General features: G+C 37.6%; 1 protein-coding gene across 13 annotated transcripts in view; it reads right to left on the bottom strand.

The window, feature by feature from the left end:
- Positions 1-24,144, bottom strand: part of LRCH3 (leucine rich repeats and calponin homology domain containing 3) — a 62,661-nt gene that overhangs the window by 36,761 nt on the left and 1,756 nt on the right. For all 13 annotated transcript variants that reach the window (XM_051626802.1, XM_051626806.1, XM_051626811.1 and 10 more), the window contains exons 2-3: positions 1,802-1,946; positions 146-272 (exon numbers count right to left, since the gene is read on the bottom strand). In XM_051626802.1, the coding sequence (XP_051482762.1) occupies positions 146-272; positions 1,802-1,946 (272 nt within the window). The remainder of the gene's footprint in view (positions 1-145; positions 273-1,801; positions 1,947-24,144) is intronic.

The following is a 24,144-nucleotide window of genomic DNA, read 5'->3' as shown; positions in this document are numbered from 1 at the left end:
TTAATCTTGCAAACGCTCAGGCAGCATCCTGATTATTTAGGTCAATTAAACCAAACTTTTTCTTCTGAAGCACCACTGAAACTATTAAACACACTAATTAAAAATTAAGACCGAACAGTAATAGTTACAATAACTGTATACTCACAAGCTCTGTCAACTGTCTGAGCTGTCCAATTTCTTCAGGTATTGAAACCAACTTATTATTACTCACTATCAAAACCTTTAGTGGCAGACTACAGAGATGTACTGGCAGAGTTGAAAGCTGGTTTCGACTTTTGGACAGAAAGAAAACAAAATCAGAACTTTCTAAACAGAAATGACCTCATATCTTAATGCAATAAAAGACACAAACAAAAAACACACTCCACTTAGATGATCAACTAATTTTCTATATAATACTATAAAAGCAGTTCCATTAAGTCTTTATTCATTACTTGCTTCAGCTAGTTATATATGAACAAACTCTGAGTATCAAGTACCAGGCCTGATCAGATGCTTTCCAACTCAGTGTGGGGAATATGACATTTTTGTGCCCTTTCAGGGGCTTCTGATAACTGGCCACCCTTGTCACAAATGGGCATGTTTGAACAGAGAGCAAAAGCCTTTCCAACAGGTAGTGCAGGTCAGTACATACAAAATGCCGCAGAGAAATTAATTACTTAATCAATTTGAAATATACTGTGAATATTCATTAAGACACGTGGACCAAGAATCTTGGTATGATGAATTTCACTACTCCAAAATACAGTCTTAGACATTTTCGTAACAAAATACTATTAAAGCAAATATGATGACATATGACTTGACCATATAACCTCAGATGAGAATCATGCAGAATGAGACTGGATTGTAAATGAGAGAGATTCCCTTTGAAAATAAAACATAGCAAGGAACAGTGACTGGATGATTAGAAAGAAAATTATTAGGATCTTACTTAAGGCTTTGATCAGATGTTGACATTTAACAAAATATGCTGCTGTATTATTCAATGCTTGAAACCCAGATTTGCCTATTATTAAAGAAAAAAAAGTTCTGAGCAGTAGGTGAACTAACAGCAGCTTTAAAAGCTAGGATATTAAAGGATAACAATTGGACTGCACCTAGAGATCATAGCAATAGGAAACCCATACTTGATTCATATCCTATTCCTACAATGCTCACCATCATTAAAAAAAGAAAATAAAGGAACATAAGCATACTAAATTGGCAAAAGTGTAACACCAGAAGGAAACAGATTGAAGCTTTTCTTGCTTGAAATCATTGCCAATTTGTGACAAACTTTCCACACCTCTTAAAAGACCTTCTACAAATGGAGGACACCGTATGCAATTGAATTGCATCTACAGGCTAAGTTGCAGCAATTAGCTTCTAATGCTGGTAGAGGTGTGTTACTGCTTGAGAAAGATCTTTAAAAGCCACCACTAGAAAGAAGGTAAAGGGAAATTGCATTAAGTTTTACTTAGCTGCCAAAAGCTGAATTATAAAGACTACCCAAAAGTTGTATCCTCTGTTTTCAGTCTGCACACCTGTATTTCACATGAAAACTACTGTAATTTACTTTGTGAGTCCTTTAAGTTGGAATTAGCTTTCTTCTTCATACTCCATTTCTACAAGCAGCTGCTTAATCCTCACCTTCTCTGATCCCTAAGTGGGTAAGACTGGTTCAGGTTCCTTTCATTCAATGACATGCAATGTAACAATGTGATGATTACACACCATGTTAGCATTACTTACGGATGCATCAAAATCTATAAAACATAGGCTGCTGATGCTAAAGCAAAATTTCTAAGACAATTGTTACCTGATATTAAGAAATGTTAAAGACTGTAAGTTCAAAACAGCCTCTGGGATGTATCGAATGCAGTTCTGGTACAAATTAAGACTCTCAAGGGAGACAAAGTGACACGCTTCTGCTGGAAGCTCTGACAGTCTGTTCCGTGACAAATCTGAAGGGAGGGAAAAAAAAAGAAATGCTCAGTAAAGTTATATTAAAACTTCATGAAGACAAGTATTGTCTGTACATTCCCCATCAACAGTGGGAGCAGTTGGAGGGGAATCAGTTTTGTTCTTTTGCCTGCAAAATTTTCCAAGATTACAAAGTGACTCTCACCTCACACGTGAAATAAATCAACACCTTTTAACATCTTACAGCCACAATAAGAAACAGAGGAGATGCAACATTTCTTTCACAGTCATGCTTTCACATCCCCAACTGCCTTATACTTTACAGGAAGCTGGTTTAAGATGCTGAAAAACCCAGCTTTGGATCTCTCTTCCAGGATCAGATTATGGAATTGGTATTGGGTGGGCAGTGCTGCAATTAAATGAATCAGAAAGTACTTTTCTCCCAGCTCCCTGGTAAGGTGCTGTTGACTGCATGGAAATCTCAGTTTCACATTGCTGGTCTAAAAACCAGACTTTATACAGATAAACACGTATTTATAGGTAACAGTTCCAACAGGAGAAACATGAGGCACACCTCTTAGACAAGTCTTCTATACTTTAGCCAAAGCATTCCCTCCTCAGAGAGACATCCGTTCAAGCCTGTGATCTCAACCAGGCAATGGAAGAATTTTCCATCATGAGCCTTCACAGCTGCAAAGAAATGCTCTGCTTGCTGTGAGCAGTAAACCTCACTGTTTCTTTGTGATTGTTCATTCCTTGCTTGGCAAGGGACAAACGTTTAACCAAAACTACCATCAAATGTTTGTATTTGAAGAATCAATATTTTTCCTTCGGCAGATCCAATTAGGAGTCTGTATCTATAATTATTCTCCTTCAACAGTAAAAGCTGCATTGTGATAAATAACGTAGTTGCAAAGGGTTCTTGCTTCTTTTAAAGATCAAGCAAAGTTCTTGCTTATAATAAACGCTAAAGTACAGTTTTCACAAACACACACTAACAGCTTCCTAACACACCCAGCTCTTAATGCTCATGTTAAGAGCACCTTGTGTCAGCAGGGAGTTCCTACAGAGACACCTGCCTGTTAAATAAACTGACGCTTCACCTTTGCATTTTGATGGGTGTGCAGACATGCATTGTAAAACCCCACCTAACCTGAATTGGTGCTGTGAATGATTAAAAAAACCTCCCAAATTGAACTGCTATTTTCTTTATTTGTTTTGAATGTCATTTTCTTCTCATCAGCATAAGAGGATAAAAGCTCCCACTCCTAAACATGTACAGGTAACTGACATCATACTTTCTGTATCTTTATTCCATGAAGAAACCATCCAATACAGATTACTTTTTAAAGACTGCCAATGCAGATAGGTCTTGTGTCTTGGCATTTTTTAATTTCTTATTTTAAAAGGGGAATTTCCTTTTTAAAAGGGAAGCTTTCCCAGAGTAGAAAAGCACTCATCAGAGAGACCCTGCCTACCACTGTTCCAGTGTATGCTGCTCTAGTAAGAGGTCACTCTGAGTGCAGCTGAAACAGACTCTGCAAACCTCCAACAGTTATTTCAATTTTGCAAAGAACACAGCATCTTTCACTCAAAATACAGCAACCCTAAGAACTGGTGATGTTTTTTGCTTTGGCCCATTTCTCTGGAACCCTCCCCCACCTCGGAAAGCAGACCTTAAACGGAACCAGAAATGGGATAGAGTACAACAGTCATTGCATGAAACAATTCAGCAACTCCATCCTCTTCCCCACCTTCCTCCTAAAAATATCTGAATGAAAGGAACAGCTCTAACAAAACCAGGAGAGAAGAAAAAAGAAAAAAGAGCACACCAGTGATTGTTTATGTATGTACATATATGCCACCCTGCAATACAGCAGCAGCTGGTGCTTTTCCAAAAACGAAAGTGGGAGTGAGGCACAGGAACAAAACCTAAGGTATTTTATTAAAAATATCGTGGTTTAGTGATATTCTTTTGCTATGGTATCCACAAAATAACTGTTTAGCAATAAGCAGACGAAAAATGTGTTATAGTACCAATTATTGTGCAAACTAAAATGTGTGCAAGGATTTCTCAGTTTCTCAGAAAAACAAAAGAATAATGCTGTGAGATAATAATTATTTTTTATTTCACAAATATTGTATAATTGATTAAGAAGCAATTGATAACTGTCAAATCAACCAAGGAGTAATCAGTGTGATGCAGATTATCTGCTTTAATACATATGTTCACAACCTTGACATACCATAAAATGTAAAGAGCAATTGACTAATTTCCCCCCAAATGCAAAAATGTTTAATGTTACTATGAATAAATATACGAGTGAAATTTGGCTATTATCATGTGAACTAGGATTGTTGTGTTTGTGTTCTCATTTCACGAGTTAAAATTACTGTTACCAGAAATCTGCTTTAAGAAAGATTCCTCTAGCCTGCTAAAAAAGGATGCATATCCTTGAAGGCAAGATCATGTGGAATTTTGGCAAAGGGGAAGCATTCTTTGGAACTAAGCTCTTTGTGAAAGATAAAAAAGCCAACAGTACAAATACAAAATGAAATCTCAGAGTTGAGTCAGATCACTGACCTTTTCCATCTTAATTGGGATTCCACTCAGAGAGCCAGCAAACCCAAAGCTCCATGTGACTACAGAACACACTACATTTAAAGTTGCGTCACTTGGCATGAAACAAACTCTTCCTGCTCAAAGCAGAATGTTCCTCTAACATCAAACATTCTCAGGGCTGTGCTCACACTTCTTTAACTTAAGCTGTGACACAAATTTTGCCTCCAAAGGAAAATCACTGAAGCATAAAGATGCACAGTTTAAGGTCCTGGGTACTTTAACCCATTACGGATGCTATAAAGAGGGAGCTGCAGCTCCACTGTTGCTGGCCCTCAGACCAGCTGGGTGGTGGTGAAATCCAGTTCACCATGAGATGCTAATGTCATCAGTCCACTAATTCTGTTGTGATGGGAACATGGCTTTAGCTCTCATTCCAATTAACTACAACAGGCCCTCTAGGCCTGGCCTGTGCTACAAAATTTTGTTGATAAAAATCCACCTTTTGTCACCAGAGATCTGCACATGTTCCCACATACACACCGAACGTTTTATTTTAATGTAAGCCAGCAAAGCCTCAATTTTTGGCTGTCTGTTCAAAACCAAAAGTCAGCAAGCACCACAACACCCACTGGCAAAACACTCACGTAAGAGAGATTGTGACATTATGTCAGCAGCTGTGAACTGTGGGCTCCCCCACACATTGTGTCACACCCAGTGGCAGCTATGTGACATCAGCCATGAATGTGCTGCAGTGATGCAACAATACTGGTATCTGTGAATTGATCTGAATCCTGATGGTGACACTGGCTGCTACACACTGCCCCTGACTAGGATGACTTCATTTGAAGAGCAAGAAAATGTCCTCTTCTCCATACAACTATGAAGCATGTGTTGTAACTTAAAAGCACATTCACAGTTTTCATTTTATACCAAGCAAATCTAAGATATACTAACTTGCAGCTTACAGATAAAAATATATTTTCATATCAATAATTAGATAAGGCAATCAATAACCAGGAGGCTGACAGCCACTATAGTGACAAAAGGAAAAAGGTTGAATGAACAGCTGTAAGAAGACGAAGTACAGATGCTCAAGAAGAAATAAATTCAAGATCTGGAGCTGTGTAAACAGACTTTTTTTACCACACACACAACTTAAAGACCAGAAGCAAACTCCACAGTTTCACACTGATAACAACAAAGCTGCAATCACCAGCTTTTCATAAAACACTGAAGAATACTCTTGGAGTAGCTGATGTAATATCGCAGATCCAGAAAGTAGCTCACCTGAACAACTCCTTCACAACTACTGCTCCAGAAGAGGCAAGCTGCTTCCTGAAATTAACTGCTTATGCTACAAGCATCTTTCAGATAATGGCACTAAACAGATATTTTGAGAAACTTGATGCTATTTGATTGCTCAATTGTGATGTTTAGCATCAACTCTATCAGAACGATTGCTCACATTTCCAAATGCATTTGAAGCACGTAGCTGTATAATCCTTAACTCCACTTCTTGTCATGCATTCTATTAGCCAAATAAATTAATACATATTGAGCCTGGTTTTATGAATCGATTTATTTCAGCTCCCAAACATTGCAGAACTTGCAATGAAGGTCTGAGAAAGGCAATGCTTCTGATCCTGCTGACTTTTAGGAAACATTCCCCTAAAGCTACTGAAAGAGAACAAACAAAATGAATGCACAGCCCTAAGCAAATGAGTTACTGGTATTACTGTACTGACTTCTCTTGCACAAGAAAACTAGAATCACCATAAAAGAATACCTGTGTGATATAATTCTTTTGGTCTCTGTACTCAGTATCTGGGAATGTTTGCCCTTCTAAGCACTGAAAACACTGGCATCCTTAGAGCTTCATTTCACACCTGGAGGATTTCCTGACACAGGAGGGGTGATTTCACCTCTTTCTGCCTGCTGTGATGTAACACTGCCACTGTTGTCGGACCCTAATTCAAAACAAACCTCAGAAATCTCAGCTCCTGACTCACCTTCTACCTGTCAGTGCTGTCAAACATGAACTTTTCCCAACTATTCTCCCACGTATCCAAGATATGAACCAAAATAAGGTTGCTCTTCCTGTTTTACCAGGGTAACGCACACTGCCGTTGTGAGAGCACCACTGCCCAGCTGGAATACCTGAGTAACACTTTTTGTAGCCCTATAATGAAACACATCCCTCAACTTCTAGTTTCAATTTCCAGTATTTGATGGAGGAAAATCAGATTCAGATATGCAATCCACCCTTGGTGCACCTATGACATTTCAGTTCTCAGCAGATCCATTCTTGGTCTGTATGATCACATTCCTACCAAGCAGCAGTCCCAGCAGCATTCATCTGTTTTAACCATTTCCACGGACTAACATTTTGTAACCAAGAACCTCCAATCTGCGGTTTTTTGAAAGATGAACAGGCTATGATTTGTGCAGTTACAGAAAACAAGGCAAAGCTAAGTGACTTCTTCCAAATGTTAACTCGAGGGTGCTATGCCTGGAATGCAGAGGTGCTTCCCACCGAAGCCAACTGCATCAACCTCAGAATACACAGCATAACACACAAAACAAGTTGAAAGATTATACTTGACACTGAAATCACCACCCACCTCCCCCCCCCCCGATTTCCTGCCTTCTGTGCTAAAGGTTCGTAGCATGCTTTTAACCAAATTGCTTAACACCATCCTTTATAAAACCTGTTTCAAATCATTGGCAAAACATTGTCAAGTTTCAGATGTGTAGATCAAAGTTGCACATACATTGTTTCCTCTGGCCACGCTTTTATGTTGGAACATTCAATACAAATAACAAAGCTTTTGCCAAAGGTTCTAAAAAGGAAGAAAACCCCTCACTTCTCTGAAGAACTCTTACAAATCCCTTGCTTGAAGCAATTTTGATAAGTGAGAACTATGACCCAAGCATTTACCTTTTCCTTCAACACCCAGATTACCAAACAAAACCTGGCTAGCTTGTTTGGTTTTGAACTCAGGAGCATCTTAAGAACAGCCACACAAGTGAGTTTTGCAGAACTTGGCTTCCAAATTACTTAAACTAATTTGTTTTAGTAGTAAGTTGCCCCTTCAACTCTTCTCCATTAAAAGACATCACATGAGAACAAGAAATTAATCAAGTACAACTTTCTTACTGAGCTAATTAAATAACAAAACCCAGTCATACCTGGGATCAAAGAGGTAAACAGAAGATTCTAAGCACCAACCCTCATTCTCTCTCCCTTTTTTCTCTCCACATGATTTTAATGCATATTAGCTATAGTTCAGCTTTCTCTTTTATATATGAATGAAAACCTCATAGGTGTTGCCATAGAAAACACTGACTAAACAAACATTTTACAGCCCTGCACTTGATGTCAGATGCTGTACATCCTCTGACAAGAAAACACATTCCCAGCAAAAGCAGGATTTTCTCACAAGAACAGACTGCATGAGTACTGCAAGAAGAGGATAAATATTCTAATCACAGTGACAACTGGAAATACAATGCCACGTCCTCTAAGAAGTAATTTATTTTTCCTTTTGCAAGGAATAATATTGTTTGCTTATTAAAAATTTTAAAAATCCCCCAAATCAGTAGAAACTATAGAACAGGCAAGAGTGACAAGCTCCAGTCCCTGCAAGGAACTGAGAGCTCCTAATATTTCATTGACTCCAGTTGATTTTCCTTTAGTTGGCTTTAGAGCAGAAAATTCAATAGCCTAAATGAATCAAACTGTTATGTCAAGATTTATTTATTCATTTTTCAATGTACACCTTGGCTGCACAGTCAGCCACTCTAAGCCAGTGAAGGGAACAATTTCTTACTGGCCACATGTTACTGTCCCCTCCCTCGCACCAGCACTCCTGACTGTGCAGCCGCACAGCCAGTTGGGACTCATTACTGAGAATAAATCCTGCAAAAAAACCCAAAAAAACCCCCAACAAAGCCACAGATAGTTTTCAGTCCTTCTGAGGCATAATTGATTCATGCTGTAGTCATGTAATAACCAACATCAGTATAAGGGAGAGGATGAGAATGTGTGGCTGCATATGTAGGGAAGAAAGGGACCATGACTTTTGGCCATAGCTGGGATTTGGACTAGCTGGTTAACAATAATAATCAAACTGCACTTTTTTTGCTCCTTAACACACACACTTCTAATAAACCATGAAATTATTTTCAGAGTAGCAAGTATAGGGTTTTGATCAGGCATTTACCCCTAGTTCTTGCTCATTACACAGCATGATATTTTAAGGATGTCACACCATCAAGCAAAGCAAACATTTTTGGAATGAGATGCAACCACTTTTCACATGAGCAGGGAGTGGAAATGAGTGGCTATAAAAGGGAGGCAGATGAAGGAAGTCTGATGACCTACCAGCTTGTCCTTAAGACTGGTCAGTAAACAACAGGACAGACTACAGACAGAATACAAACTGCAACTGCATGCTCTGCTGCAGCAGAGATGACAAAAAGTGGAACTGTTTATTTGGGTTTAAAAATAAGGATTCTAACCCCTTCCTACGGGGTTTGTGGTTAAAGAAATCTTTACTTATGCTCTGCTTCCAACTTCTGATAGACAACACCACACACCCCCAGCCCCTCCCCAGTCTTCTCTCTTCCAACAATTTAATTCCCTTTCCTCTCTAAACTTGGGCATCCAGCCAACAGCAAGATCATGCTTCTCTTTCAAACAACTCTAAAACATAAAGCCAAACTAACTAAAATAAGTGAAAGTTGGAGAAGCAATGTCGCAAGAGAGCTAACACTGAGGAAATGAACCAGAGCCTCCAGCTCACCAACTCCGGTTAAATTGGGGAAGTTCAGTTCCTTGCTGCCCAGCTGCACTGCAGGCCCCTCTGTTGTTTTGGTTTTGTTGGGTTTTTTTGGTGCAAAACATACATACAGTATTTACCTCCAGCAAAAGCAGCCTTTGAATTACACCTAAAAAGCTGGTAAGGTAGCATACACTCCTTCATTGATAAACCTGGTTTAAAGGAGGCTATTTTGGTTTGTCCTAAACTTACTCCTTGTTGACTTGAAACTCAGAAAGAAGAAAAAAAAAACAAGAAAAAAAAGTCAATTAATAGCATGAAATCTGTATGTTTAACCTTTTATACCAGTTTAACCACGACAGCTTAAAATTATACCTGAAAGCCTTAGTGATACATCTTCTGGGATCAAATATACTAGTGTAAAATTATCACCTTTTGGATACTCTTTACCAACCATTTGCTCTAAGCTACTGATTCTGCAATGCTTGTGTGAGCATTTTGCAACTCACATCAGGCAGAAAAACAGTCAAGTTAGCTCACATGATTTTTAAAGTTGTTTAAACTACTTTTGCAAACTTTGCCTGGAGCTAATGTGGGGAGGACTGACATGAACTGTATCTCTAGCGGATATGTAAGGGCAGTGACTTCCTCTGGCAGCACAGCCTCCTTAAAGTAGTTATCTGCACATCGACAAACACGTTGAAGCTTTGACTTTACAAAAAGGTTTAGAAATTGACGGGGAGGAAGAAAGAAAACAACATTTGAAAGGAAATCTTTAATCAAGATTTTCTAAGCAGACGCTACTTGGAATTTAATGAGATCAAACTCATTACTTAAGCATTCTATTTTCTTCTACCATTAAGCAACCATCTTGGCTAAAACAAAGGAGACTAAGCTCATTTTGTAAATGTTTTGCTGCAACACCATTACTTAAAATCATGACATGGATCAGACTTGCTGCTTTGATTCAGGCCCTCAATCCCAGCACAAAATTTACATCTCCTCCTGGATTTCTTCCTAATCTGGTTTTATTTTAATTTAAGACACCTGCTTTTCTCAGTTCTCATGCTCAGGATCATAAAGAATGAATACCAGCAAATGGACATACTGCCACCTCAAGCAGCAGTGCTTTCCACTATTTTTGCTTCCTGCAGACCTGAGCTGATTTTGTCCTATATTTTTGATGAAAGACACACCACCTTTCTATGGACTCTCTTCTCAAATCAGTCCAAGCTGGTGTTCCCACAACCAGTTAAGGCACTCCAAGTACACCCACTATGTTGTTAAACCACCCCAAACAATCTGTTCATGGCTAAGGGAAGCTCTACCTGAAGGGACCATCAGTGAGGGAGACCGTATTTCACTGTCATTTTGCTTAATGCTCTACTCTGGCTTTCATCTGTGTGAGAAACGTTTGTCGTGCCAATGAGCAGGCCCACACAGATCCTTCAGCGAAGCACAGTTTATTTACATCCTTGCAAGAATGGGTGACCTAAGCAAGTAGGCACACCTATATAGCAAGGTGAATAACGGTTTATATTCCCTATTCCCTACGCAAAGTTCCCTCCCCTGTTTCCCCACTGGCTGAGTACTCCAGGGTTTACAGCCTATCCAACGCTTCAAATTATCCTATAAGTTTCCCGCCCCTGTTTACACATTCCATTCTAGCAGTTTACTTTCTACCTTTTAAGGTAAAATTTTGACCTTTCTTGCCCCCTTTGGCTGTCTTCCCAATTAACAATCTACTGGTGTCATCCTGCCCTGAGGAGCAACATAGAAGTAGCTTTGTTGGGCCTTATCTTGGGCCATAAATCCTTCTCCATGTTCAGATCCCCCAGATGGAGCCCAATTAAGTCCCTCAGTTTCTTGGCCCGTAAACCACTCCATGTGTCATTGGAATGTGTAGATATCTCACTTATCTCAAACAAACAATTATATTCCTAACACTAAAGTATATATCTCAAACAAATGATATATTCCTCCTAACACTAGAATATATATATATGTGGTCAAACAAACTATATATTCCTAACACTAGAATATATATATGTGAACCAAACCAAACACTACATTTCTAACACTAGAATGCAAAATCAACACTACAATTCATTTCTAACAATCTGCATCAGTGAAAAATCTCATATTCAGAAATTCCAACAGTGCTGCAACTAAGTTGTAACCTGGGGACGGAGACATGGCATGGAATAAAGGTAGGAATAGGTCAGTCAGGAGGCCTGGAATGTAAAATGCAGCCAACAAAGACTTCATGTTTCCACTGTTCACCTATTTATTTTATAAATGTTAACAAATACTTCAATTCGTCTTAATATCGTACATAAAATGCTCCATCTACAAGTACTTTCACATATTAATGTCAGCTAATATAATAGCAATAATATTAGTAAAAGCTGCAATTTACCCAGTGTCACGTTAGTTTTGCATATTCTCCCCATATATTTCATCAATCAGTTAAAAATATGGCAGTTTAAACAGAATGATATCTTTAAGTCAGCAACAGAGGGAGAGACTATAAAGAAAAACGTTTTAGCTGTGAATACATTCTAGAATGTCTTAAGTGGAGAACTGGAAAACTAACCAGCTCAAACCAGAATTGAAAATGCAAAGGTCCTAAAAAGAAGTGAGTAATTTCATATAAAAAGGCCAATTACTTTCAGAGAAAGGCAAGCATTTATATAGATTTTTGTCTGCTATGACTGCATTTATCTGAAGCTCTTAATAGAGTTCCTCCATTTTTATGGCACTTAGAAACAGCTTCATCAGGCTATGCAGTAAGGTCACCAAATATGTCTCATACCACTGCAGACACTAATTAATCTTCAGCTAGATGGTATTTTATTGAGGAGAAAAGTCAATAAAGTCCAACAGTCAAAAGTCTTGTGTTCTTTAATGACTCCTTGAGGCCATCTCTCATGCTGACATCATCCCTAACAAAAAAGGTCTGTTACACTTTACACAAGCAGCGTTGCAATTTTCAATAGGACAACTATTGCCAGAATTCTACAAAAAGAGCTGGAGTCTTACCAAGTCATCTGTGCAGTACAACCCATTTCAGTGTCAAGAAATAAAACAGTATAGGATACGTATGGTAAATATCCCGTATCAGAGAGAATAGCCAAATGAGGAGATAAATGACAGCAATTGCCAAAACATATGTTCATAATATGAAATAAATTTTGAATCTGGAAACCATAAAAGTCACCTTCAGTCAAAAACACACCATGCAGACATTAGCAGGGATCAAGGATTACAGAACTGCTGGTCACAATTCCATACATCTTCCCTTCTTTAAAACCTAAGCTTGCTAAAAACTAGTAGCGAGGCTATCAAAATAATTCTTACATTCTCAAATTAATATTTGAGGCAACTTTAAACATTTTTACAAAAAAAGAAACATTAGGCAGCAAACACAAAGTCCAAACTGATCTGGCTACCTATAAAAATAGGCCTTTTTTTCAAAACCAAACCAAACTCATACCTGTTCAGGAAAATACTTAAGTCAATGTTTAACAGTAAATATAGCTCTTAAGAGACCATGATGGAAATTAAACTGACAGAGTCACTTTCGAAGTTTTTGGCTGGTTGGCTCTATCCCTCCAGCTCCTGAGAAACATCAGGGTTGTGCATGTAACCACTCTATCTAAACCGCACGGAGCAGGAGAAAAAGGAGAACTAAAGCTTTCTGCCTTGCTAGAAAAATTCTTGACAAACACTGAGCCACAGAAGAAGGACTGCGGAGAGACTGCCCACACTGCACAACAACGACAAGAATTCCACTGCCAGAGATCTCTGTTATTCCATTTCATGGCTATTTTAATGGCTAGTATTTTTAGAGCTCTACATACACACAAAACCTCATTTTGAGAAGTGTTCATTTGCAAAAGTGTAAAAAATCCAAATGGAAAAATCTCAAAGCTAGAGAGAAACTGCTTCTTACGTGCTAACACATGGACACAGCCATGACACTTGAGATGTATGAAAGCCCAGTACTGCTCCTCAGCAACATGACACCCTGCCTTCTGCCCACTGCTTATGAAATACTTGACTGTGTTCCAGCAGAGCAAGGTTTCATTTTACAAGAGTGCTTCACAAAGTCAGCAGTGAGGGCAAGTGTGCAGTAAGTTAACTCACCCCCTGCTCCCTCCTGCAACCTCCAAGACAAAGTTTCTTCAGGTACAAACAAAATTACCTAACCAAACAAATCAACCTTTACTCAAAATTCATTTTAAAGCAAAATACATTTAAAAAGCTTTGAAAATGGAATTAGAACTATTGCCAGATTTTAAGTTCATGTGCCAACTTCTGGATCCATCTATTAGTTTTTCCTATTAAAAATTATGATCATTGTTAAAACCATAATTGAATATCTTCAATCCATTTATCTGTCTCACAACCTCACTAGGACAACAGCCTTCAACTTCGATGAAAAAGAAGGCAAACTAGTAGTTCCAGCACCGCAAAAAAATCCCAAACAAATCCAACCCCAAACCACAGAAAATACGCCCAGTGCAACAATCACTCCCTGAATTTTAATCAAGAAACTTAATTGAAATAACCCAACTTCAACAACTTTCAGAAGTCTGCACAGAGGCACTGGAAGATAAGAAAGAAAGGCTTTGATGCAATGAAGGTACTGGATAACTTGAGTCCTGAAATGACAAATTTGATTTTCACTGAATAGCAAAGATTAAGCCAGGGAATCACACACAGCAACATGGAAGGGTTATACATTGAAAATAACTGGCTGTGATACACAATTTTTAAAAGACATTATAAAAATGGCACTGCATCAAAAGATTAATTTAGCTTTAGTATAAATATGGAAGTGATCAGCAAAAAGAAAGCAGTAAGTTTAGAAAAAATGTGAGTCAAGCAGGATATTTGAAGTTTGAAGGATATTTGAAGTTTATACAAAAAAGAGAAACTATGATCAAGTACTAAGAATAGTGACTGTACTGAATATTTCTCTTGCTCAAAGTAATATTGTTCTCATCACTGTAAGTATGAGACGATGAAGAAGACATATCCTGAGGTCACCAGAAGCACACAAATGCATCCTTACTTCTAACAGAAGTAAAATAAAACTCCTCAGGCTACTTTAAAGCAAAACTGAGAAACTCGTGAAAAGTCTCCCCATAAAATAAATTCAAAAATAAAACTATTTTAGTTTATATTTCATCTTATTATATTTAACATTCTTTACAAACAACAATTTCCTCATCTCTATTAAACTGCAACTACAGCTGAAAAAGAAACAGCTGTTTTAATTGTGACAAGAAATACCTCAGAAAAAAATACAGGGCAGTGCATTTCATTGATGCAGAGTGAGATAACAAGAGTGGCAGCAATACTAAGACAAGATGTCATAAACTGATTAAAAATTCAGTAAATTAAAATTTGCCTCTGGAATTTGACATTCCCTGGAAAAGTTAACACAGACAGCAGAGGAGGAATGACTGTTCTGTCACAAGAGCTACATGAAAAAGTTGTCATGTGGAAAGTAACACGAAGAAAACTTGAACAGCTGGAGTGAAATGAAGTTTATTACAGTGAACTTACACTGATGCTACAGGTGTGAAGCCAAATTAAAGTTATATTTAGCATTTAATATGCACACACACACGTATTTAACTCTTGTTTATTAACCATTCTCATCACAGATGACGCTAGGTGTCAGGAAGCCGACTGTCTTATCATTCAGGATCTCCAGAGAACCACAAACCATTTTTGCTTATTCAAAAGGATTTCTCCATCTTTGCAACTGTTAAAATCTCCAGTTCCTCCTAAGTACTGTCCTCCCTGCACAACATGCAATTTTGTGAGATCACATAATGCAGTATACAAAGGCATATTAAAAAACTCAACAAATGTAGCCTATACACAATATAAAACTTGACATGAAGTTATACTCAAGTCCCCTAAAATTTCTAAAACACCCTTGTTATTTCCATCTATTACATATTCAGCATGGTTAAGGATGAAAAGAACTGCATCATATGGGAAGGACAAGGTTTAAATAACATTTCTGTCTGAAAATGGAATTAGAAAGAAATAACAAAAATGGTTATTAAAACTGTACAATCATTTTTTCCATTTAAACACTGAAAATCTGGCAGTACTTTGTTAACAATCGTTCTACTGAGATTAACATGTATTTTTGCTTTTTGTTTTACATATCCAAAGAGGAAAAAAGTGTTTTAAGAAAAAGGAGTATGAACCAAACAATATTTTAGCTTTATTTAAATGTGAAATGCTCCTTAAATGGTCTAGTCTCAAACTGACAACATGTTACTGAAATGGACCTTCCAGAGACTTATTTCTTAACCACTTTCTGAAGCAGCACTACAGGACTGTGAAGAGAAACTGTACTGCAGTAACGCTGATAAAGAACTTAACAGATAAACAGATGCACTTTTAATTTTAGCATGTATTTGTGAGAACAGAGCTGGCAGAGTTTTAAAAGATTACATCTGTATTACTCAGTTACATAATTCACACCCAAATCACGTGCACTAGAAATAGGAGGGGGTAGGGAAAGACCACTGCCCTCATGTCTTCCCTCCAAGCGTGGTACTTCCTTAACAGCTGTAAACACAACCCTCTTACCTGTTCCCTAATAGCAATTTGATTAGGAAGTTATGATGCAGAAAAATTTAAACTCAACATAAGCATATGAATCATGTTAATTTCATAAGGAATAGATATTCTGGCAAGGAAAGCCATGTGCAAAGATTTACCTTACTAGTACTTTAATACTTTGGTCTAGATTACATTCTCTGAAGTGGAAGAGATTCTTGCATTAAGTAATAAAAATGCTTTTTTGAAAAAATAAAGCTTTGCAACTTGTAATATAGTACTGCCAAGGAATTTTCAACAGCTCAAAGAATTAATTTTTAGAAAACATGGTGTGTACAGGTGTTTGTAGCCACAAAAAATATTAGTGAAAACAAAATGTGAGTTCAGATCTAGTATAAAGCTAGTCTGTACCATGCTTTTTATTCAAACCATGCCTTTATCTTCACATTAAGATTTCTATTTGGTTGTTTGTTTTATTTTTCAATAAGCACATTAACACTTCAGGGTTTTTTGGTTATATAAATAAACCTTCAGGTAAACAGTAAAACACTGTAAAAATAATGTTTTTAAACAGAAAATGAACATCCTTCTTACTCTACATGAAGAGAGAATAAATCTCTCTACACACCATTTGCTAACATCCATCATATCACTTAGCAAAGAAAAAGAAGCATGTAATACTACAGGAAGATTTTAAATAGTTGTGAATTTGCACACTTAAAAAAAAGACAAAATCTTCCACCTCTTATTTCAAATTACATGTCAATGTTTGTTTTTTTTTTTCCCCTGAGGGAAAATTAAAATCCAGCAGGGACAAAAATTGTGATTGAGTGTTTTAAAAACAACAACCAAAAAATAAGTTAAACACAGTAAGAAATTCACAATTAAATATTGTCCCATAAATGATGACAGAACTTTTACATTAAAAATTTAAAAAGCTGATTTTAAAAACATGTTTTCAAGGAGAACAGAAACTGCAAGACAGACTGAACAGTATCAGTTATGGGGAGAAGGACGGGATTAGTATTCTACACGAAAATTTCCTTCACCATGTTTAGAATAAAAAGCTAGCATTCTAACACCACTGAAGCTTCTAGGCTTTCCTTCTTACACTGTAACTTTTAATGGTAATTTTAACAATCTTCTGACACACAGGCCTCCCTGAATGACGGGATGCGAGTTGCACAGTAGCAGAACAGAGATATGCAACATGTAATACTTGAATATTTTGCCACGCATCTACAGCTCAAAAGATCAATCTGCTGTTTTAGCATAGATAGGTTCCAAAGATAATTTTTTTCCCCTGCTAAGCACAAATCTACCCACCCCTTGGCAGGCCAAAATAATAAAGGAAGTGGCAGATATTTTATGGCTTATAACCACATTCAGTCATGGCCCTCTACAAAAACATTTATTCCACAGCTGAGCTTGGCACCAATGCAATGACAAGCACCTAATTGTCCTGCTATTATCATGCTCATTGACTCTCTTACTCCCAGAGAACAGTGTGTATGACACCAACTCAAAAACCAGTAACAGCCTTGTCTTACGACTGAACTAAGAGGTAATGTGTACTGCCACTAATAATAGTAACAATGATTAAGCAGATGTAAATTACTACTTGTCTCATCAGCATGATAAAATTAATGTTATCCTCAGATTTAAAAGTAATTTCCTACCAAACATTAAGATACTGATTATTTCTCTTTTTATGGTGCTAACAGCTTGGATGAGAAGACTGGAGTTGGCAGAGAGAGAAGCATTTGACAAGAAGAGGTTAAAATATGGAAAGTGAGATTAAAAAAAAAAATAGAGGGCAGAAGAGACAGACCTGAGATTTCATCTTCCTTTGGACAGGACATGTGACATGAATGCACAGAGGAATCCCAACCTGCTGGAGCACAATCCCTTCCAGCACCAAGTGCAGAACCCAAGACCTCCCCATCCCATCACCCCTCTGCTCTCAAACATCTGTACAACTCAGAGGCAGAGCATCCCACTCTACAAACAGGTCCCAGAGCATGACAACCTACTGCTCTCTTCTTGGCTTAGGTAAGACAGACTGGACAGGTGTAAAGGTTTGAACTGTGCTGATGAGCCAGGTGGATCCCTGCATGATTCCATGTGACTGAGCCTAGAAATTCATACTAAATCTCCAACTGAAATTCAGCCTGAATTTAGAATTCAGTGTTAGAAAAGTAACCTGAAAATGGCACTGATATTTCGCACATAGAAAACTCAGTTAAAAAACTTACGTAAGACTGCAAAATCACACACATAGATGGGACAGTCTATAATCAAAGATGCTCACATAATTTTAATTGTTCATTTCCTGTGCATATCTACTGTCCATGGGTTTTAACCAACGATCACATAGAATCATAGAATGTCTTGGATTGGAAGATACTATTTATTCCTCTACAAAATTTTTCTGTTTAAGTACATTTTTTGAAACAAGATAAAATTACTGTAGCATCAGAACTGATCACACTGACTGTATTATGCAAGAGACTGATACTGAAAAAAGCTGAGGTAACAAAGCTGGGAATTACAGAAAGAAAAGATAATCTGAAAGCTGGTGAACACTGCTTTGGAAAAATGGATTGCATCCTGTCAGTGACATATATTTCCTTCATAACACTAAGCAAATTTTATAAACTAATTTTTCCAGAAGTAGTTATTAATCACATATTTCAATTTTTCTAGATGTTGAGCTTGATTTACAGAACTCCTGAGGAGTCACCAAGGCATCTGAAGTTAGTAAGAACTGCATTAAAAAAAAAAAAACAACGAACCTGTAATAGCTGGGTTGCCTAAAAGTGTTTTGGATTTGGCACCCCAAATCAGCAAATGCTTTCAAATGTACAAACCCAGTCTTTATATATGTAAAATGCAGTAACATCACCTTGTCTCACTTCACAGAGATGACATGAAAAATAGCGTTTGAAACCTTTTCAACAGCAGGGAGCACTACCCAAAAAACCAAGGCAACAGTAACACATTAAGGTATTCAGAAACCGCTCCTCACTAGGATGACATTTCTGGGCTCTGTCAGTAAAAGCAGTGGTTTGCAGTGTGGAACTGCAGGTGAGGCTGAAGCTAAAGACTACCAGGACAGTGTGGGGGACTTCAAAGTGAAAAATACCTGCATATGTATATACAAAAGTACTAATTTATGCAACACAATCCTATTTAAAAAAACACACATTACCCTTTGCTTAGATATCCCTAGTTCAGAGAACTAAGGCAGTATTTTACTCTAACACACTGATAAAGTCTAACCACTAAGACACTTTTAACATGAATGGGTTTTCACCCCTCCCCTTTGGAGAGGGGGACACGGCAGATAAAGAAGACATCACACTGCATGGCCCATGACTTCAGCTAAATACATAACTGCAATTCATTCAAGCTGTTTGGCCAACATCAGACACCATGAGATCCAGGCCTGATTAGCTATTAAAGAGAGAAAAACCCTTGAATTGAGTTACAGCCTTTTCATTAGCGACCATGTAATTTTATTTTTAACACATGCTACATAATTTTCAGTGTTTGTTGTAACTAATTCTTTACTGCTGTTTTTTCTACTGAAGAAATTAATTACATCTACTGCAGTCTAAAGCTAAACCTAAACCATCAGTTTAAAATTACTTGCATAAAATAATATATTTTGCCAAATGAAGATCTGCACGAGATCTGAATCTGTTAGCACTAAAGTTTCACGGAATGCAATTCAGCTCTGAGCCATGCTCTAAAAGAAAAAACTCCTAGGCCCACTGACTCAAAGGCCAGCACATTGTTGGTTTGTGGTTTTTTTTTTTTTTAAATAATTTTAAAAATTAGCAAGTTTACAAGTTAGAGGTGAAAGGTTACAAAATAAGAGTTATGGTGTGATTTCACAACTGATACGAGTCAATTTAAGCTTATATATCTGACAAAAAAAGCCCTCTCATTCTCAATCCCCCTCACAGTCTTTCCACCCTTTCTGTTCGCTGGCACTCACACACACACACGAAAATGCAGCGAGGTGTCCAAGGATTTGATTCAACTGCAAACTAGTCACTGGCTGAGGTTTCAGCCAGATAAGTCCAAAACAGCTTGTTGGAAGGCAGCACAATTGCTGGTGTTGACTATGCAGCAGGAGATGAAGACAGAACTTCCCCTTTTGGCATAGAATTTGGATCACATTAGGCTGCGTTTTTATGACTGACTTCAGGGAGTACTTAACCAATATAAATTTGCTACCTCCAAGCATAGGTACAGCCACAGGAGAAGAGGGTAGAAACACCATCAGAGAAACAAAAGACATTTCATTTTTTCCTAAACTAATTTGTCCTTCATGTGACTGCAGGACTCAATATATTCACCTGTCAATCCCTGTCCACGTTTTACATAGTTACAGTTATCTTCAAAAATGTAACTAAGGGTGTCTATGCAGACAAGACAGTATTAAAAAAAAAAAAAGTTGGATCACGAGGCAGTGAAGTGGAAGACTACTAGGGAAGTAATGAGAAACACATGCAATCCTGAACACTACTTAGAAGAGTTGACTGGTAATAAAGTTTGCTTGTGGGACTTTTTTTGTTTGTTTGTTTTAAAAGCTCAACTCACTAAACAAAGGCATCTCAAATGTCAAGTATTACTTTTATTGCAACAAGGCTTAGAAACTACAAGCTCAGGCTCCACTTTCCCAGTTGCTATAAAACGTTAGGCAAAAAGACTGCCTGTGTGCCAAGAACTTTTAAGCACTGCTGGAGGCCTCAGCTCTGCATCAAAACCCAACACAAAACATCCAAGCAAAAACAAACTGTAAACTATGACAGTCAACTGCTCTCCACATTTTGAGGATAACAACAAAAGCAAGAGAACTGACCTCAGGTTTCCAACTCACCAAAGCACCACTCTAAGATAATTCCATTAACCTAGGTTAAGAATTGCCAGTATTCATGGACAGAACACACATGAGATCCAGACTTTCTAGTAACAGAAATACAACAAGAAAGGGCAAGACAGAACAATAGACAAATTATAGAGGGACTGACACAAGTAGGAGGTAAGATCAAAAAATGGAACTGAACAAGCTAGATTACCACCTAAAGTTTGGGGAAAAATTGTCATCCTCATTCCTTCTCACCCCTACAGCTACTAGAACCTCTAGGCAGTGTATTTCTGTTTGGGTTTTGATAAGGGTAGAGACAAGTATACAAATCTCAGCACAAGATTCTGTGAACTACCCTAATGAAATGTTAGGTTTTGGTTCTCAATACAGAAACTTGAGATAATCTAAGTATCAACACTGTAAAGTCTTTTGACTAATAGCCTGTAACTTGAACAAACAGCCCCATTTCCTTCCAAGTTATCTTAAAGATCATAATAAAATTACACGAAAGATACAGTAAGCCAAAGAGTTTGTTTTGTTTTGTTTTTTTCAAACAATTATTTAATTTTAGGATGGTCTGGATTCTGCTGTTGTGGTTTTAAGAACAAATGTTTAGGAAATATGGCCATACTATACTTTTTAAGCTGTTTTACATTTCATCAGGTAATAGCCACTGAATTTCTGGCAGGAAAGAAAAACACCACTGAGACCTCTTACTGCAAAACACTCATTGAGTCACTGCAATCTTTCTAAATGCACATAAGCACTTACCATATAGAAATGTACTGACACTGCAGTCAGATTTTACCATTTCTAAGGAGAGCTACTAAGAACAAAACTATAGAGATACCTCATTGGCAAAATAATGCAACAGGCAGTAGGAGAAAACTTCTTTCTTCCTTTACAGAGTCTTGCTATCCTTTTTCACTATTAGTATATTCCAGAAACAAGATGTAGTACTCTGCATTAAATTATCTTACTAGCTGATTTCCATACGAGTGCCATTTCTTTTACTGCATAAACCTACATATTCCCATCTTCTCCTTTAAAGATGGAGACAGTGAGTGGTTTAGGCAATTACAGCTGCCACAGAGGGTTTGACAAATAACTTCTCTGCTCAATGTATGCTTTAGGCCACTGGGAAAGCTGTCAAATAATGACATCAGGATCCACATTAACATTAGCAAAATGCAACTGCTTCCTCTCATATTTAACTCAGATAGTTTATAGCCCTGCCTTTTCCTATTCCCTAGTTGAGAACAAGATAGGAAAGAACAAATGGGTTGTAATTCAACACAGACAAAAACGAGGATAGATAATGCAGGTTCCATTAAAGAGTATGAAAGAAAACAAGAAGCATGTCCTTACTTTGTTAATGAAGCAGCTTGCTTATTCTTCATCATCAATGAGCTTTGTAAGCTTTGAGTCACTTCCTAAAATTCCAATGAAGTTGCTAGGGGTAAGCATAAAGAACAGCTGCTTTCCTCTCTTTAAATATCTAAGTTACTATATTACACTACATTTCTTGTACATGAGCCATCCCACATGTACAAGAACGTTAGATGACTACTGCATTGCACACCTTCCCACTAATCCATTCCAAAGCTCTCAAGCATAGACCGTCCTAGCTTCAATTTGATTTTATATAATGTGATCTTAATTCCAGATAAAAGTACAAAACAATCAGAAACTCATTATTACTTCAGTGCCTACTGAAGTTACCTGCTTGGTTCTGAGAACAACCTCGAGCACTGATCTTGATTTGAAAAGCCTTCTGTGGGCTTTCACCATCTGGAAGAGAGCAGTGCCCAGAAGAAGCTGAGGCTCTGACAAGATAATTCACTTTCCAGTGAGAAGTCTAGTGATTGAGGCAAATGATTAGTGAGGATCTTAACAGAATTATTATATTAACTTTGAGAATAAAAATGCAGCAAACCTGATCTGGTCATATGATTTAGTGTTAGGCAGTTCTGCAAGGAGCAGAGAGTGGGACTTGATGATCCTTATGCGTCCCTTACAGCTTGAATTATTCTATGATTCTATGATCAAATATTTTTCCAAAGCTAAATTAGACCTGCCAGGAACTCAGCTCTGATGACTGTTTAGTGAGCAGTTAAGAATGGTACCTAGAAGCTGTTACAGCTTGAGCACCAGGGTTAGTATTGCTGTCAACTCTGAACCCACTAAGGATCCAAAGAAATGTGATTGTGCTGTTGATTTAACATTTGAAAACGCACCTTATAGCTGACATCTACTTAATGCGATTTTCCCCTCGCCCATCATTAACCTCAAAATCTGCACAGAACACCCAACTAAACTTGATCTAACACCTAATCTCTAACGCCCTGCTCCTGCTGACCCGCTTTCCCGATTAATCTGCATTAACAACAGCTTCTGGGCAAGGCCAGTGATTCTGTTAAGGCTCAAGGCTACGCTAGATGCTGGTTTCCCAGCAGTGTAGCTACATTAATGAGAGACATGATTCATTCTCACCTCTTTAGCATCAATGCAGTTCCAGTGACATGCAATGACTTTTATTACTACAAGAACAGGAGTGAGCTATACCAGTACAGCATGACCCACACTGGAGAGGTGTCTATTCTGGCACATAAAAAGGAGTAAGATTTGCATATTCACTGCTTTGTCTTCAATTTTACAGTTTGGGAGTAATTCCAATGATTTTTAATGAAAACTCCACACACATGCCCCATCTGATGTGCTTTGAGTCTTTGCAGCACAGCATGGAGGAAGGCACTTGCAGTCTACAGTCTAGGGGGTTACTTAAAGTGTTTATTTTAAGCATGTACCACCTAACACAATACATACATTATACCACATTATTTGTGGCTGCTCCCATACAAAAAGAATTGTAAGTTACACATGGAGGAAATTGACGCGGGGAAAGAAGTAGATTAAATTGGTACTGAGCACTTAAAACTGGGGGTCAGAAGTGCTTGCATTGATTTTTCTCCCACTGCCTGGCCTTACTCAAACCAAAAAAATCATAGAACAGACTGAACTAAAAAAAGGTACAAGATAAAGTTATTCACAGCAGCGTTAAAAACAGTTAAACAGAATGTGTCCTCATAAAAAGCTTTGCTTCTTACAACTTAATAACAGTTCCAGCTTTTTTCAAAGTTCATTGTGATGATAAATGCACAAAAGTGTATGGTATGCACTGGCACTTATTAGCATTTAATGCTTCTTGAACAACTACAATGCAAATATTCATCACAATAGATGGGAACCTTGGTGGAAACAAGAATTCCCACAAATTGTTTAGGAGTACAGTAAATGAATAGTATTATAAACAAAAAGCCCAAATCCCTCACAAATGTGTATGCTGCATTTGCTTACAGAATAGCCCACTATGCATTCATTGTGCAACTGCATTTGTAGAAAATGATTTGCATTAAGAAAAA

This window comes from Apus apus, chromosome 8 (assembly GCF_020740795.1).
Source record: "Apus apus isolate bApuApu2 chromosome 8, bApuApu2.pri.cur, whole genome shotgun sequence".
NCBI classification, from domain to species: Eukaryota; Metazoa; Chordata; class Aves; order Apodiformes; family Apodidae; genus Apus; species Apus apus.
The sequence above is the reverse complement of the archived record's forward strand: the minus strand, read 5'-3'. Positions and strand labels throughout refer to the sequence as shown.